This window comes from Zophobas morio, unplaced genomic scaffold (genome assembly GCF_036711695.1).
Source record: "Zophobas morio isolate AGI-343-1 ecotype UQ-CSIRO unplaced genomic scaffold, CSIRO_AGI_Zmor_V1 ptg000038l, whole genome shotgun sequence".
Taxonomy (NCBI): Eukaryota; Metazoa; Arthropoda; class Insecta; order Coleoptera; family Tenebrionidae; genus Zophobas; species Zophobas morio.
This window is the reverse complement of record NW_026972143.1, coordinates 2,839,691-2,855,853: the sequence shown is the minus strand read 5'-3', so window position 1 is coordinate 2,855,853 and position 16,163 is coordinate 2,839,691. Positions and strand designations below refer to the sequence as shown.

At 34.3% G+C, this 16,163-nt stretch overlaps 1 protein-coding gene across 1 annotated transcript in view; it reads right to left on the bottom strand.

Annotated features, from left to right (window-relative positions):
* Nucleotides 1-16,163, bottom strand: part of LOC135139883 (polycomb group protein Psc-like) — a 56,539-nt gene that overhangs the window by 28,006 nt on the left and 12,370 nt on the right. The window contains exons 2-3 of the mRNA XM_064070233.1: nt 9,477-9,600; nt 9,148-9,419 (exon numbers count right to left, since the gene is read on the bottom strand). Of these exons, the coding sequence (XP_063926303.1) occupies nt 9,148-9,419; nt 9,477-9,600 (396 nt within the window). The remainder of the gene's footprint in view (nt 1-9,147; nt 9,420-9,476; nt 9,601-16,163) is intronic.

Genomic DNA, 16,163 nt, shown 5'->3' with positions numbered 1-16,163 from the left:
CACGTATACAAACACACACGCACACACTGTGTGTTATTGGCATTGGAATAAGCCGGATTGACATGGAAATCCACATCTGAGTGTTATCCCATAATGCATATTGGGAATAATCAGCCATGTGGCACGTATTAAGTTTAACGAAAAATTCAACACGCTATTAGTAAATAGATTCATCAAATCAGCACAGTTATTGATATTTCATATTAACTGGATGTTTTACGCAATTAGCCCTATCGACGTGTTTAGCATTGCCGACGAGTTTAATGTGGGTACTTATTAAAAATTTGTATTATCCATTCACGATCTTTATATAGTAAAGTAGGCTTTGATATTTTTTCTTTAAGTTGGATAAACTGATTTGTCTGTCAGTAATCTGACTGACATTTGCTTTGAGCTGGATTGCCACTTTTTTACTTCATTTATTAGATCAGAATTTTTAGACGCATTTTTTTAATCGAGCAAACAAATGTTTTAATTTTGTCAGCATAGATAATTTGTCGTTGTGACAAATTCACAGATCATTGCGACATTATTTAAAAAGAAAATGCCTAAAATAGTTTTACTCCAACATAAAATTGCAGTAAAAAGTAACTATGAGGGTCTCGAATATATTTTCTGTAATTTAAAAATACGCTGTAAAATATTTTTTAATTTTTTTCTCATAGGTGGGAACATCAACTGTGGCGAAAATTTAATCAACAGGGGACCAAAATTTAAAAACATCACTATCTGGCAAGCGAAAACCAACGGATATATTTACAAATTATATGTTTTGAAAAGACCTGCAACGACAAATTTGGCAACTTAATGAAAAAAACGAATATTTCACTGTAGATACTCTTTTGGCATATTCTAAGGAACAGTTGGAATTTAAAGGGGGGCGAACCACATTATACAAAATTCTTAAGTCAATGGGTTATAAACACAGGGAAGTAAATGGTCGCTAAATTCTATGTGAACAAAAACATGTCGTTGCAGCCAAAATTACTTTTTTGAGAACATATTTACAGTTTCTAAATTCTTGTGAAAAATTTGACTTTCGTGTATTTGGATGAAACATGGATCTATCAAAATGGTTCGTCCATTCGTCGCTGGGTGCACGATAGTGTCTAAAAAGCAATCCCACCAAAATTAAAAGTGAAGGATCAAGGTTTATTATTCTCCACGCGAGTTGTTCAACGGGGTTCTGGGGGATTTAATTAAACCCTTCAGAAACAATATAAAAAAAGATATTTGGTAGACGAGACATTAAGAGAAAGTGGCCATGAAGTTCTTAGATTACCTCCGTACCATTGTCAATATAAACCAATTGAAATGGCGTGGGGATTTTGTAAGAACTATTACAACAAGCATATAAATTCTCAACCTTCATTAAAAAATAGGGTGGAGAATTATGGCTTGAGGCGCTTTCTAAATGTAGTCCAAGCATGCGGCAAAATTTTTGTAAACATTGTGAAAAACTTATTTTGGCAGATTGGGAAAAAATATGGAAAATCTTTCGTACGAATCTATACCTCCTTTCATTATTTCGCTAGGTGAATCAGATTCAGAATCTGAATTTGAAAATGACGGTGATGATACAGATTTTCACAGCGAAATAAAGGAAATGGAGTGAATTGTAGCTTGTCGGGGGGTGATATTTTTACGCATCTTTCGTTCTAAATTTACCAAGGTTGTATGTGAAAAACTACCTGACGTACAACAAAATAAGTATAATTTTAGTTAGATCATCCCCGTTGTTACTTTGCACCAAATTTTAAGCATTTTCATTTTTTTTTTAACTCTTCATGGACCTGGAGAAGGTGTATAGTAACGTTCTTGTTAATAAGCGTTTGGAAGTACTTAGGAAAAGCAAATAAAGAGCACTTACGTAAGCATTAGTAATAGCTATAGGTATAGATAAATCGTTCAATTTAAGGCCGGAAAAATGTTTCAGAAGACCTAAACCCATCAAAGCACTAGAGCAAGGTTGTTGTCTTTTACCAACCCTTTTAGTAATCTTAGAAAAGTGAAAAAAGAAGTTGGAAGATATAGAAATAGGCTATTCACAAAGGTCGAAATTTCCATTTCTAAGAAGAGTCGGCGAGCAGAACGAACTGATGATTGAGAATTAAAGACGAGATGCTAAATGTGGCATGCGACAATAGTCGTATGTAGAATCCCCATTCAAATAAAAATAATGTTTAAGTGAAATTTTAGTGTTTGTTCCTTACATAAGAAATAAACACTTACAAAAAGCCGAATAACTGTTTTAAATAGCGTAAAGTTTTATGCTTTCTAAGAAGTGGATACCGTTAACTTTGTCATTGCTACTAAAAACTGAAAGTATCGGCAACAATGTTTATTATATTTCTGGCATATTTTTTAACCTTTAATTTAATAAAACATAACCTAACGAAAAAAGTTCAGGGAATTTTTATTCTTCTGCATCGAAACCAACAAACTCACTAGATTTTCATGACCAAGCCTACTATATAAAGATCGTGAACTGCTAATATGTGTGTGTGTATTTGCGTTCGTCGACTCAAAACTAACATCCAAAGAAGTTGTGTCTTGGATATATGATACGTTATTGCTGATGAAGTGCTGATAAAAGTGGAAACGGCGACCAAACCATGGCTGATTTAGACGTTTTGTTTGCACCGTCGCCATGGAAACCGTGCGTCTAGTCGCGGTATTCAGCTGGAATCGGGTCCTGTTTCGACAGTGCCCACCAGCAGTAACTCAATTGCGGGTTTTAATTTTCATTCTGCGCGAGTGAGATTGTTTGATTTTAAATAAAAATCTCGATTTATTAAAAAGAAGAGACTTTCATGGATATTTTAATAGGTGTAACACGAATTATAAATATTCCAGGATTTGCGGTTGTGAAAAAATTATAATAAATTGTTTTGTTTTGTGTGGCTCCTCAGTAATGAGTTAAAACCATCGCCCTGGATTAATACTGGCGTGGATGATCTGCGACACTTAAAGGAAAGAGCAACAAAACTTGAAAGAAGTGCGAGTCATTTGCATCATTTAGTGGATTACAACCTTCTCGGTAAGCACAAAAAAAATTAAGAATAAGCGCTTAAATAAGCACAACATTTTCAATAAAAAAGTTTTATTTTAAGCAAAAAAGCATTAAAAACATAATCATATTACAAATCAAAGAACACTTCTTAGAACTTTGGATAAAATATTATCACAATAATCCTAGACTTTATATTTTACACATTTCAGTTTTCTTTAAAACAATTTATAATTGTAATATGTTCCAAGTTATCCACTGTAAAATTTTTTCGCCGATCATTTAAAATGTGTTTAAAATTGGAGAATGTGCGTTCAACATCCACACTCGTTGGCGCAAATTTGAATTTTGCAACTAATGTTCAATCTAACTCCTAATTTTCCACCTTCTGGCCTTGTAAAACACGAGCAACGTCGGAAAGAACACCGAAATCTCAATTTTTATTTAACATTTCGTCAAGTTTTTGAGATACTCTAGTACCAATATCACCCCTTACTGCGTTTGCTTGTTGTTTAAATTCTTTCACTAAGTTTATGGCATCTACCAACAAAATGTTGGGTTTTTCTAACTTTTCTATTACCTCACATACGAATTGATAATTGCTTCTTAGACAAGCTAGATCTTGTCGCAAATCTTTGTTTTCCAAAATATTTATGCAATCTTTAATCCATTGAGAAGAATCTTCGCTAAACTCCGTAACTACTTCCTCAAATTCTTTGATATATTTGTCATAATAAAATGTGGCCTGTAACCATGTTCCCCACCTCGTTATAATCGGCTCTGGAGGCAATGGTATGGTTGGAAATTTTTCCTTAAATTGTTGCATTCTTAGTGAAGCTTTAACGAAAATCTTTTTACCATTTGCCACTAATTTATTAACAGTAGGAAATTGCAAACGTATTCCTTCAGCCACTCTGTTTCAACCATGGACAATGCAAGTAGAGTGAATTAAATTGAGGTACAATATTTTTAGATTATTGCCTACTTTCAACATATAACGAGCTGCATCCGAGATCATCAATAAAATTTTATTCGTCAGTACGGCATTTGGCAAAAATAGTGACGTAAGACTGTCATTTACAAATCTGGTAATCGTATTGCCATTTGTTTTATCTAACATTTTCAAACTTACTACATATCCTCGACTAGGGAAATTTTCATTTAAGATTCCAACAATTACACTTGCCACGTATCTTCCACAACTATCGGTGGTTTCATCGACAGCGAACCATAAATAATTATCTCCAATGCGATGTTTAATTTCGTTGTAAACTTGCTGAAACACTGGGCCTACATAATTTTTTCGGAGAGTACCTACTTTCAACCGGAATATGTCGATTGCAGTGTTTTTCAAGGAATTCTTGAAGAGGGCATTTCTCCAATTTTTTTAAAGGTATATTGGACTGGATCATCATTTTACATAAATCGAAATTAAACTGAAACTGCTCATCTTTTGTGGAAGTAGATGCAACAGATTCATGTATGGTCTGCTGTTTAATTTTAGAAACTTCAAACATTTTCTTCCTTTCTACATGAAGAGTCGTTCTGACATGTTGCGTCACGTTATATTTTTTATCACTTTGAATGTAAAACAACGTACATATACAGGATTAACAAGGAAAAATAGATAAAAAAAAAATAGTGGGCTTGGTTTTCACACAAGCTCTGCAGAATATTTTGTTGTTTTCTAATTTTATTTCTAGAAAATCCCTCATCCACTCATCCGGCGTCGATTTTACTTTCGGCATTCTTTTAAAATATTAGTAATATTACCAAAAAGAACTCAACATGTAACAAGGAAGAACCACGTATAACACTGTATTACGACAGATGCGAGAGACTGATGGTTGTGAAATAAACGGTTCATTGACTTAAAAGTTTCCATTAGAAAAATTTTAAGGTAGGTAGTTGGGTACAATAATCCTTTTTTCTAATAAATCTTCAACGGTCTTGCCGCAAAATGCCGAAAAAGAACATCTGGTTAAAAGCTTTAATTCATTTTCAACAGAAGTTAGGATTTAAAGTCATTAAATCTATAGAGTATTTTTCCAATCCTATAATAAAATTTTATTACCCAAACGACTGGAAGCTATTCACAGAAAGGGTCTTGAGTAAGTGTACTTCAATGGTCAAGTCCAGGTAAAATGCATACGATACGATACGGCTAACTAACAAGTATTTGTCAACCCGACAAGGCCGGCATTTGAACAAAGTATGCATTAAAACTCATATTCGTCGAAAAAAGCATTAAATAAGCATATAAGTTTTAATATGCATAAAATTGAAGAAAAAGCAAATAAGCATTAAAAAAATGTGTCAAATGACTCCAAATTGTATCATAGTTACAGCTATAAAAAAGTTTTGAAGTGCTTACATTTTTCACAAAAAGCATTAAACCTAGAAATCCGCTTCTCATCAGTTCAATTTATTGTTGGAAAGAGCAGCTGTTTGTAACAAAAATTGAAAATATTTTTTGCTGAAGTGCAATCTTTTGCTGCATTTTTTTCTAGATCCACAAAACGAACGGCAATTTTGGATGAAATAGTAAAGAAGAGACTTCCCAAAGCAACTCCAACAAGATGGAATTTTAAAACAAGAATCATCAATACAGTATACGAAAAGAAAGGATTGATCCACGAGTGCTTAGAACAAATTATAATTACAGAAAATGATTCAAAATTTTAATTTTTTTCTTAGAAAGAATTCATTATATTGCACCACATGTGGATGTACTTTTCAACTAAACGCAAGTTCGAGGGGCTAACAGCTTATATGTTCAAAAATGTTTAAAAGATTTTGAGAAGCAGATTACACTAACTTATTAGAGAAAATAAAATTGACATTTTAAGTAAAAAAATGGAAATGGCTAATGACGGTGAACCTTTCCTATCAAAGCGGCGTAAAATAAATGACATATCCGAAAATAATAAAATTATTCTTAAAGAATATTGTGATATAATCCTTAAACCAAATAAACGACAGATTGACTGTTATTTATAGCAGGGAAGACATTTTGTTTTTTTTAGCCTAAATACCGCTTTTATTCATCATAGTATATAGAACAAAAGCCTAATATCTCTCTGCTGGGTACCGACAATCCTTTTGCGAGCGATAGTACGAGAAGCGGATCTATAGGGATGCTTGTGATGCTAGATCATCAGGCCCCCGAAGGTAAAGGACCCCCTTCGGCTTAAATGTAAAGAAAAATAAAATTTGTTTCTAATTTTTTATTTATTTGATTAAATAAAATGTCTGAGCGCAAATATCTCAGTGGAAGCCAAAAGAGGAAACAAGTTTTTTTACACCTCAACCTTCTACTTTCACTTGAAATAACTCAATTGGTGAAAATGAAGTTATTTTGAAAAGTGTGAAAAATTCTGCTGGAACTTCATGCACAACTACGCTACCACCGTCACCGATACAGTCGATGAAAACATGATTAAAGATGAGGCTAAACAAATCGTAAGTGATATATTTAACGATAAATTTAAAGATATAGCATTATGGCCGAATTTTATCAATGAAAATTTTATCGGAAGTTGCCTATCAAAAGAAAGCTCGTTTTTTCAAAATAAAAAGGAAGACAATATTTACTCTGAGTCTATCAGGAATTATCAGGTACAGAGCAGACAATTTACAAACAAATATTTTCTGAAACGTTTAAAAAATGGGCAATAATTAACGAGATCTTGGTTATCCTATTCGAAAAGTAAAGGATGTGTTTTCTGTTTAGTGTGCAAATTATTCTCCAGAACACAAACATCTTTAATGAGTGGTGATTCCGATTGGGCAAACATAGTTCGTACTTTGGACAGTAATGAAGAATTTCAGGATCACAAAAAGGCGCTGTTAACCTGGTTATCCCGCAAAGAAAACAAAAACGTTGTTGACAGGCATCTTCAGGAAAAAATAAAAAATGACTTGTGATTATTATTACAATGTCCTGATGCGAGTTATAGCAGTTATTACATTTTTAAGTGAAAGAGGATTGTCATTTAGAGGACATGATGAAAAATGGGGTTCATCACATAATGGAAATTTTATGGGACTTATGGAACTTATTGCGGAATTTGATCCTTTTTTGAAACAACATATAGTGAAATTCCAAGCCGAACAACTAGTTGCAAGTTACTTGTCTAAAACGAAGAAGAGATAATCGACATAATGGTAACTCAAGTAAGAAAAAAAATTATTGAGGACATAAACGATGCAGATACAAAATATTATTCAATTATTGTGAATTCTACTCCAGATTTGTCACATACGGACCAACTGGCAGTTATTTTGAGATACACTTCCCAAGAAAAAGTTTTTGAAAGATTTTTTTTTTTTAGAAGAAAATGGTCTTTCAATGAAAAATTGTCGGGGACAGTCTTATGACAATGCTGCGAATATGAGTGGAAAATATAATGGACTTCAAACACGTGTTAAGGAAATTAACAAGTTCGCGGATTATGTACCATGTGCAGCTCACTCTTTAAATTTGGTAGGAATCGAAGCTGCAAGTGTCGTACCCGATGTAATCAGTTACTTTGGGGTTGTACAACAACTGTACGTGTTTTTTTCGGCTTCACCTCACCGGTGGAATTTGTTAAATCAACATGCAAAACTGCCACTTTCAGTTAAAGGTTTGACTCAAACTAGATGGTCTAGTCGATACGACGCTGTTCACGCGTTAAAAACAAGTTATAACTTAATTGTAACCATATTAGAAACTATTATTAATGATAATTTAGAAAAAAGTGACTGCAAGATGGAAGCGAAAAAAATATTAGGTAAGCTATACAAACTCGAAATCGCTATATTGACTGTCGTCTGGGAAGAACTTCTTGAAAGGATTAACAAAGTCAGTAAAGAGTTACAAGAACCTGGATTAGATTTATGCGAAGGAGTAGCACTAATAACATCTTTAGAAATATTTATCAAATCTCTTAGAGAAAAATCTAAAGAGAAATTAATTAACTATGAATTGCGAGCGAAGAGGTTTAGCAGTAAAGTGGAAGAAAATCATAGTAATGCGAAGAATAGGATTAAAATTTACAAATATTCGGACGGCAAACAGGGACTAGTCCACTACAAGATCGTGAGAAATTTCTCGTGGAAGTTCTTAATCGATTGTTGGACACTTTAATAACCGAACTCACCAGAAGAAAATATGTATATAATGAATTAGGGAAGAAATTCAAATTCGTAACGGGCCTTACAAACAAACATGTAGCACATATTGACGAAGGCAGCGTTGACTGTGTTTTACAGTATGACAATGAGGGCATCGAATTCAGATTGAAGAATGAATGTTTACAATTTAAGAAATATTTAAAAATTTCTGCTGACTTAGCTCAGAAACGTACTGTAACATGTTCAGATATACTCGACTGCATTTTGAAAAAAAATCTCATTGACATTTTCCCGAATCTGTACACAGTAGTTAAGATCTTCTTGACACTGCCAGTGACCAGTTGTGAAGCTGAAAGAGCTTTTTCTAAACTGAATGTTATTAAAAATAAATACAGATCGACAATGAAAAACGACAGACTAAGTTCTTTGCCGATTCTTGCAATTGAGAATGACATCACAAGGTCAATTACGTATGACAGCACCATACGAACGTATGCTGACATCAAGTGCAGAAAGAAAATTGTTATATAATTTGTTTCTGTTTGTTTATTATATTTTATTTTTGTATTTTTTGTTAATGTTCTTTTATATTAAAGTATTGAAAATGTGTAAATTAAAAGCTTCTAACTAACAATTAAATAATAGCATCAGGCCCCCAACAGTCTAGACCCGCCTCTGGATAGTACGTATGGAAAAAATATATCTCCATAATAAATTACAAGACAATTGTTCCAACAAAGTCGCTTCGTTGTTAATTTATTCTCAAATAAATCTTCCTCAAAGTAAAAACTATTATTTCGATTCCAAAAGCGCGTCTACCATGTGTTCCATATCTTTCAGTGTCATTTAAGCGTCATCATCAGCGATAAAAACACCACCACATTTAACGTTGTTTCAGCTATTTCTTACATCACTCGTACACATTTTATAACAATTTTCCACTGATAAATACCTTCTCAGTCTTACTTGCATATACAGGGTCGCTAAACAATAAATAAATACGCGAAATTAAAACTCACCATGGACTCCTCATCGTTGATCAGATCCCTTTCCCTCTCCAGAACACTGTCATCACTGCACGAACTACTCGCCCTCACCCCCGTACTCCGATAAAAGTCCTCCCGCCTCTGCATCTCCTTGGAGTAGAGCCCCGGCACCACCTTGTACACGATAGCTTGCACTTGAGGATCCGCCTTGAAGAACACCTGGTTCTTCTTCTTGTAGACGAAGTTGCACGACGGACACGACGTCTTGCAGTTTTCAAAGTACCTCAAAATACACCCTCTGCAAACTATAAACCCGATAGTCTTGAAACAATCTCCCTAGAATTATATACGCGGTGACTTACAAACATGGTGGCACTCCGTCAACGTGGTCGCCTCGATCAAGTAGCCGTTGCACAACGTGCATACCAACACGTCGTTCATGTCCCTGACGAGGATCTTCCTCATTTTGACGTGAGCCATCTGGATCTGCAAGCAAGAAGCGCGTTGTTATTATTATTATTATTATTATTATTATTATTATTATACGTAATTAGTCGTGGCAACACGTCACGCGCCCGTTATCACGGCTCCCAGCAATAAAAAGCCTTATCAAAACCAACACCTTACGCTCATTCTTCTTGTCGGCTTATCGGGCGAGCGCAGATAACAGCAAACCCATTAAACCCATTAACATGGCGCCTTTTAATCCGACAGCGGTGGCCTTAGCTCTTAGTCTCCAGCGATGATGACCGCGTACAGGTGTGTAATTATGTTGCTGGGGTCAGCCAGAAGTGGGCGTAGAGATGGGGAGGGGCCCTGTGCAAGCCCATGCCAGGCATGACATCAAAGCGTCATTCATATGACCACACGATCATGTTTGTTTGAAACGGTGGCGATTTTTAATGGGCGAGTGGAGTTGCGGCGGGCTTTTTTTGGAAGTTGGGATGGGTGCGGTAATGGGTTTAGGTTCAGTGTGTGTGTGTACTTCGTTTTTGTTGTGTTTGTGGGTTAGAGTGGTTTAAATAAAAATTTACGGGGTCTCGGTTGGCTACGATATTGTTAAAAATGTCAATAACGTTATTTTGACAATTTACGTTAACTTTGACATTTTTAAAAAAGTTTACGCTAATAAATTTGAATTTCAGCGTAGACATCCTGCAAAAAAAAATGTGCATATTTTTTAAACAGAAATGGTTCAAGATCGTTGGATGGGGAATAGAGGCCCAATAAGATGGCCTCCAAGATCGCCTGATTTGTACCATTGATTATTATTTCCGTTGTAAAGCAGTCTTTACCTAGAAATTGGAATTTGAAGAAAAAATTGAATGGGTTGATTGAACAGTTTTTAATATTTCAATAGATAGATTATGTCTAAATCTCTGGGGAAGACACAATATTTTTTAAAAAATATTGAATAATGAAAATTAAGTGAAACTAGGCAACCCTATTTACAAAGATCCGTTTCAATAAATGGCTGAGTTTTACACAGCAGGGAGCTTTGCCGACCGACCCTTTCAGGTAATCAGTTCAGGTACTTTAGGTCATAACATTCATAAATACTCTTAGCTGACCAACATTGTTGAAACTCTTTTACAAGTCGACTTTTTAATTGCTGACATAATTTGATTTAAAAGTATGCAATTTTTTATAATTTTATACATTCTACTAAAATATTTTCTTTCAAAAAATGATTCAAATATTTTTTATTAATCTGCCATTTTATATATTAATCAATACACAAAATTGACAAGATTTAGATTCTCATCACTTCACTAACCACTTATTTACCTGAACAATCATATTTATTTTAATTTAATTTTTTGATACTCTTTTCCGCACCACCTATGAGGTAAAGTATTATAGGCACGTTTTTTACGTGATATCTCCAGTAAACCGATTCCAATATTACTATTTATTCCTGTGTGTGTTTATACTAGAAGGGCAAAAAATTTATATGAACTACACATGACGCGAATGCAAATAAAAAATTTTAATTGTACAATTTTTTCTTTACAATTTGTCTAATGGGTTGACTTATTTAATAACGAGAATCTACTCTCTCCGGAAGTAAGGCATATAAATAAAATTTTTCTAGGGTTCTATCATATTATTTTCCCAAAATTTATCGTCTCGTCGAATTAAGCATTATTTAAATTGGACATTTTATATATTTCTACGATAGCGTTTTTGTTTATTAAGCCGTCTGGGGATGCCGCTAAAAATGTACAAACCGCATTGTCTTTTTGTCAGTTTGGTGTTACTGCAAAATGCTTCAGTTGCTTCATTTTCTATGCAAAGATTTTGGGAGAGTACATGCTGAACTAGATTTGCAGAGATGTAAAATGTTTTTCACAGTACAGTAGGATTAGCCGTGTTACTTGTTCTCTCATTTTACAAATTTCACCAAAATAATGTTCGTTTAGTCTAAAGGATTTTTCAGCGCACCATTCTGGATTATTGCGCCAATTGTGTTTTGTTCGATTAAAAAGACATCGACGTTTGAAAGTTTTTTGAGAAATACTTTTTGCGCTGTGACATATCAGGTATTTCAACTGCCTCGTTAGATATATCGTCGCCCGCAAACTTGTATGATCCACAGACCGGAGCGCGCTCAGGCCAATGTCGACTCTATAAGCCTCCAGAAATTCTGCGGGAAATAGTTATTATTTAGATGCTTTTGTTTACACACTCTCACATGTTTCACTCGATTTTGACACGCAACTATTTTTTTGTTTAACTAAGAATTAATTCATTCATTGCGTTTGATACGAACGTCCTAAATTAGCAATACTAGTGGAACAGTAATAATGCAATATATTTTTCTGGGAAAGTACAGTTATTTTTATGTTTTAGCAGCATTGTGTTTTATTTTCTATTAATTTTTACATATTTTTAGTCACAATTTTGGTAGTTATTTTTTACTTTTATTTTTAGCAATAATAAATAGTCCAAACATGAAAAAATAAAATTGGAAAATCTAAAATTTAGAAATCGAGAAATTGAACAATCGTATAATTGAAAAATCGAAACATCGAAAAACTGGAAAATCGAAAAATTAAAAAAAAAATGGAACATCACAAATTTAATGAATTCCGAAAATTGAAAAACTGAATTATGCATAGAAGAACTGAAAACTCGAGAAATCGAAAAATCTAGAATTTTAAAAATTGAAAAATTAAAATATCGAAAAGTTGAAAAATTGCGAAATCGTGTCATTGAAACATCGGACGATTGAGAAATCGAAAAATAAAAAAATGGAAAAATCGAAAATTTCAAGAATGGAAAAATTGAAAATGTCAAAAATTGAAATATTGAAAAATTGAAACATCAAAAGTTGAAAAATCGAAAAACCGAAAAGCCGAAAAATCTCAATAATGTATTTATAAACCACAAGTTCATGATTATGCTACTAAAAAATTGATAACGTCATCTCAAAATTTTGCCGAATAAATTCTACTAAAAATGTGCAAAATATGATGAGTTTTTACTTGTAATTTATCACTGCATTCATATTTTTTAGATTTGTTTATATACCTAGGTGGCTCAAAAAAATTAATGAATGAGTCAATTTATTCTATTGATTAAATCAGGAACGACTCGCTCCATTTTCCCAGAAATTTTGGGAAAACTGTTATTTTAGTCTAATCCACATTGATTTACGTGTCCTTGCAAAATGTTGATAATTTCATCACAAAATTGCGCACCTAAAGTAAAAATTTAACTCGAAAATGCTGGATATGTTTCATTATATTTTAGGTGCGAGGGAAGTTCTGTCGAAACAACTTTCCACAAATTTTTTTTGCTGTTATATTTGAACATAAACAGTTTATTTTATATATTTTTAAAACATTATAAAGAAAATAAAAAGTTGTGTTAGACTGAAACTTGTGGGTTTCTCAATCTATTTTCCGCAGCATTTTAAACTTTTAACTCAATTTCTTTCGGAATACATACAAATGGATTTCGATGGATATTTCCCTGCGCCCTTCATTTGAAAATAAATAAGCTTATCTGGTATTGGAATTGGAATTTTATTGTTTTTTATCTTTTTTATTATAGAAATTTTGCCTGCCCTCTCTTTAGAGGATATTTCATTTGCCAAAATCGATCTTATTTTAGCAAGAACTAGCCCCGCCCACCCACCCTCTCTTTTTTGGAAGGAATGTCATTTGCCAAAATCAGTTTTATCTTAGCAGGTACTAGCCCCGCCCACCCACCCTCTCTTTTTTGGAAGGTATGTGATTTGCCAAAATCAGTTTTATCTTGTTTTTTTTGGGACTTCCGAAACCCCCGTACATAACGTACTGAAGAGTTAATCCGCCATTTTCCAGACACCCGGTATAAATCGTACAGGATATTTTTACACAAGGGTGAGCCATGAAATGTTTTCTTCAAGTTGGATAAACTGATTCATAGACAAACGGTTTACTTGAGGCTAATTTGCCACATTTATTGGTATTTATAAATTTAAAATTTGGAAAATTACTTTGTTACAACAAATTAAAGTTTTTAAATATTTCTTAAATTAAATTATCTATCCTAAACGATATACCTATAGGTTAAATCTCAATGGCAGCACCTTGTTTCTCTATTAGAATACAAAAAAAAAACGAATTTATTAGTATTCATCCTTGTCCATGATCATTGACATCTCAAAATCAAACAGCCAGAAAACAGAACTCAATAAAAAAGAGAGCTCACTTTTGACGTTATCAGATCTATTTAAAGACGCAGACACCACGAACTTTCTATTTTTAGTAAATATGCATAAATAACGACAGCAATTTGCATTTCCAACTCATTCATTACCCGACAAAAACAAATTTAACATTCTGATAACAAAGGTAATTATGTAACCTGAATTATTCATAGTCTATAGTAACCAAACTAGTATAAAGGTGTAATATTATAAACCAAAGAAACAATGACTTATCTTTACGCTTGTGCGGTTATGGGGGCGGCGATAGCGCTATTAAAAACGCGAATGCAGGCCACAAACGCTTATTGATTTTCAGAATTGGTAAAAACAGTTTAATGACTCCGTCATTTGTTGAACGTAATTAGTGCGTTAGAAAGCACTAAATAAATACAGGTGCAGCCGACGCAGGTATTAATTACATGGACACATTTTATTTGATTTTATTTACAGAAAACACGGTTTAAGTGGCAAGAAATTCACTGGTTTTGTTTATAAGTGTCAATTAACGCCGCTAAACACAGTAACAAAGCTAAAGTAATAGGAACGATAAACATTGGCGTCGTTATGATAAACGTAAGCCATGTTTGTAATTATTATCAGTCATTAAAAGCCAACGTAAACAGTTTTTTCGTTGCTCGCAATTACGATATTTGAAAAAAGTGCTTTCGTTAATTGAAAACTAGAGTAAACAATATTAGCGATTAGTTTAAAACTAAGTACGCCCCACACTCTACGCCCATGCCCGATCACCTGCCCATCGCTCCGCACCATCTCGTCGCTCTCTCGCATCCCATCGAGCCACCACCCGGCCGCGCCGTCCCCCGCCCCTCGCCCTCGATCCCCATTGGTGGATAGTCACCCCTTGTTAATTGCACCGGAGATCCCTCACACTCGATGCCACGAATGCCGATTAGGGGAGATTTTAGGGTAGGCGAAGGGCCACACCCACCTCCTCGGCTCTGCTGCGATCCTGATACGCAACCCTTCGTCACCACGTGCCAGGGGCGCGAGCCAAGGTCGTCCGAAGGGCGAAGGCGAGGACGCGGCCGAAGGTTCGAAGGGTTGTGGCGAGGGAGGGGGTATAGTAATTCGGTGTGGCGCCTTGGCGGAATTATTTCATAGGGAGGGCTCGGGGGAGGGAGGGGGATGATTCGATCGATCGCGTTGGGACAACGCGGAACGGGAACAATTGGGGATGAGGGGTGGCGAAGGAGTGATCGCGGAATTGAATATACAGGGTGTTTCACGACAAAGTGATCAGAACGGCGAATTACCGCACTCGTCGTACTTATCGCACTCAGATCGCCGAGATAAGTAATCATGGCGCTAATCTTTTCAGCTCAAGTGGCAATCTTTTTCACGTAATTAACCGATTTTAGATAAATCTTGGTCGTTGATAAAATCTTGTATGTACGTTTAACGTGGGCTAACGCATTGTTATCGCACACGTGTTTAACTAATGACACAGCGAATTTGTGTTAACTTGAGTGCGTAAAGTATAGAAGATGAGAATCAGTCGAATAAAACAAATTAGAAGTCTCATTTTGCGCTAATAAAAAGTGTCTGTACCACCTGTTGATTAATTCGTACAGCTTTCGTCAATTTACGACAAAAACTGAATGAAATATTGGTAAGTTAGCTCAGAATTGCACGTGTTTGGGAATTGAGGTATATCATTTACTGGTCATTGTTTTCACCGAAGTTCGCCCACATTATTCATTGTCCGAGGCTGACCAAAAAAACTGTTTCTAATTATCTTTCATAACAACAATTTTTTTGTTATTTTTTTGCTTTGTTACAATCTTATTTCTACTACATTGCTTGAATCGATTAAATAAATGAATTTCCTGCTTTGGTGTTTTTCTAAATTTTATAATAATTGTACAGAACGTCCCAAAGATCTGCTAATAAATTGTAAGTATAAATTTTCAAGCACACAGAAGTTGCAAGTATTTTTTATGAAACATACTATATATTTTAACAACTCGGGTTCTTAATTGAAACAAGGAAAAATACAAAAGTTTTTGAACAACTATTTTCAAGTTATTTCCATTTTTAAGGAAAAAAATCCAATTTATATCATAGTACGGGACTGATCGACGTTTGACGATATATACAGGGTGAGTCTCTACAATTAAAAATCAAGACCAAAGTTGTACGGATTACACTCTACATATTCGCATTGGCCTCTTCCTAGGCTTTATAATTACAGTTTATTTTCGAAATTCCCATTCGACGTTGCCACGTTACTCCACTTTTGAAATTTTGAAATTTTACATTTTTTTGGCACTCGACGAGTTCACAAAAAATCACAATTGGGTTATTTTTAAAGTCTGCCTTACAATATTTT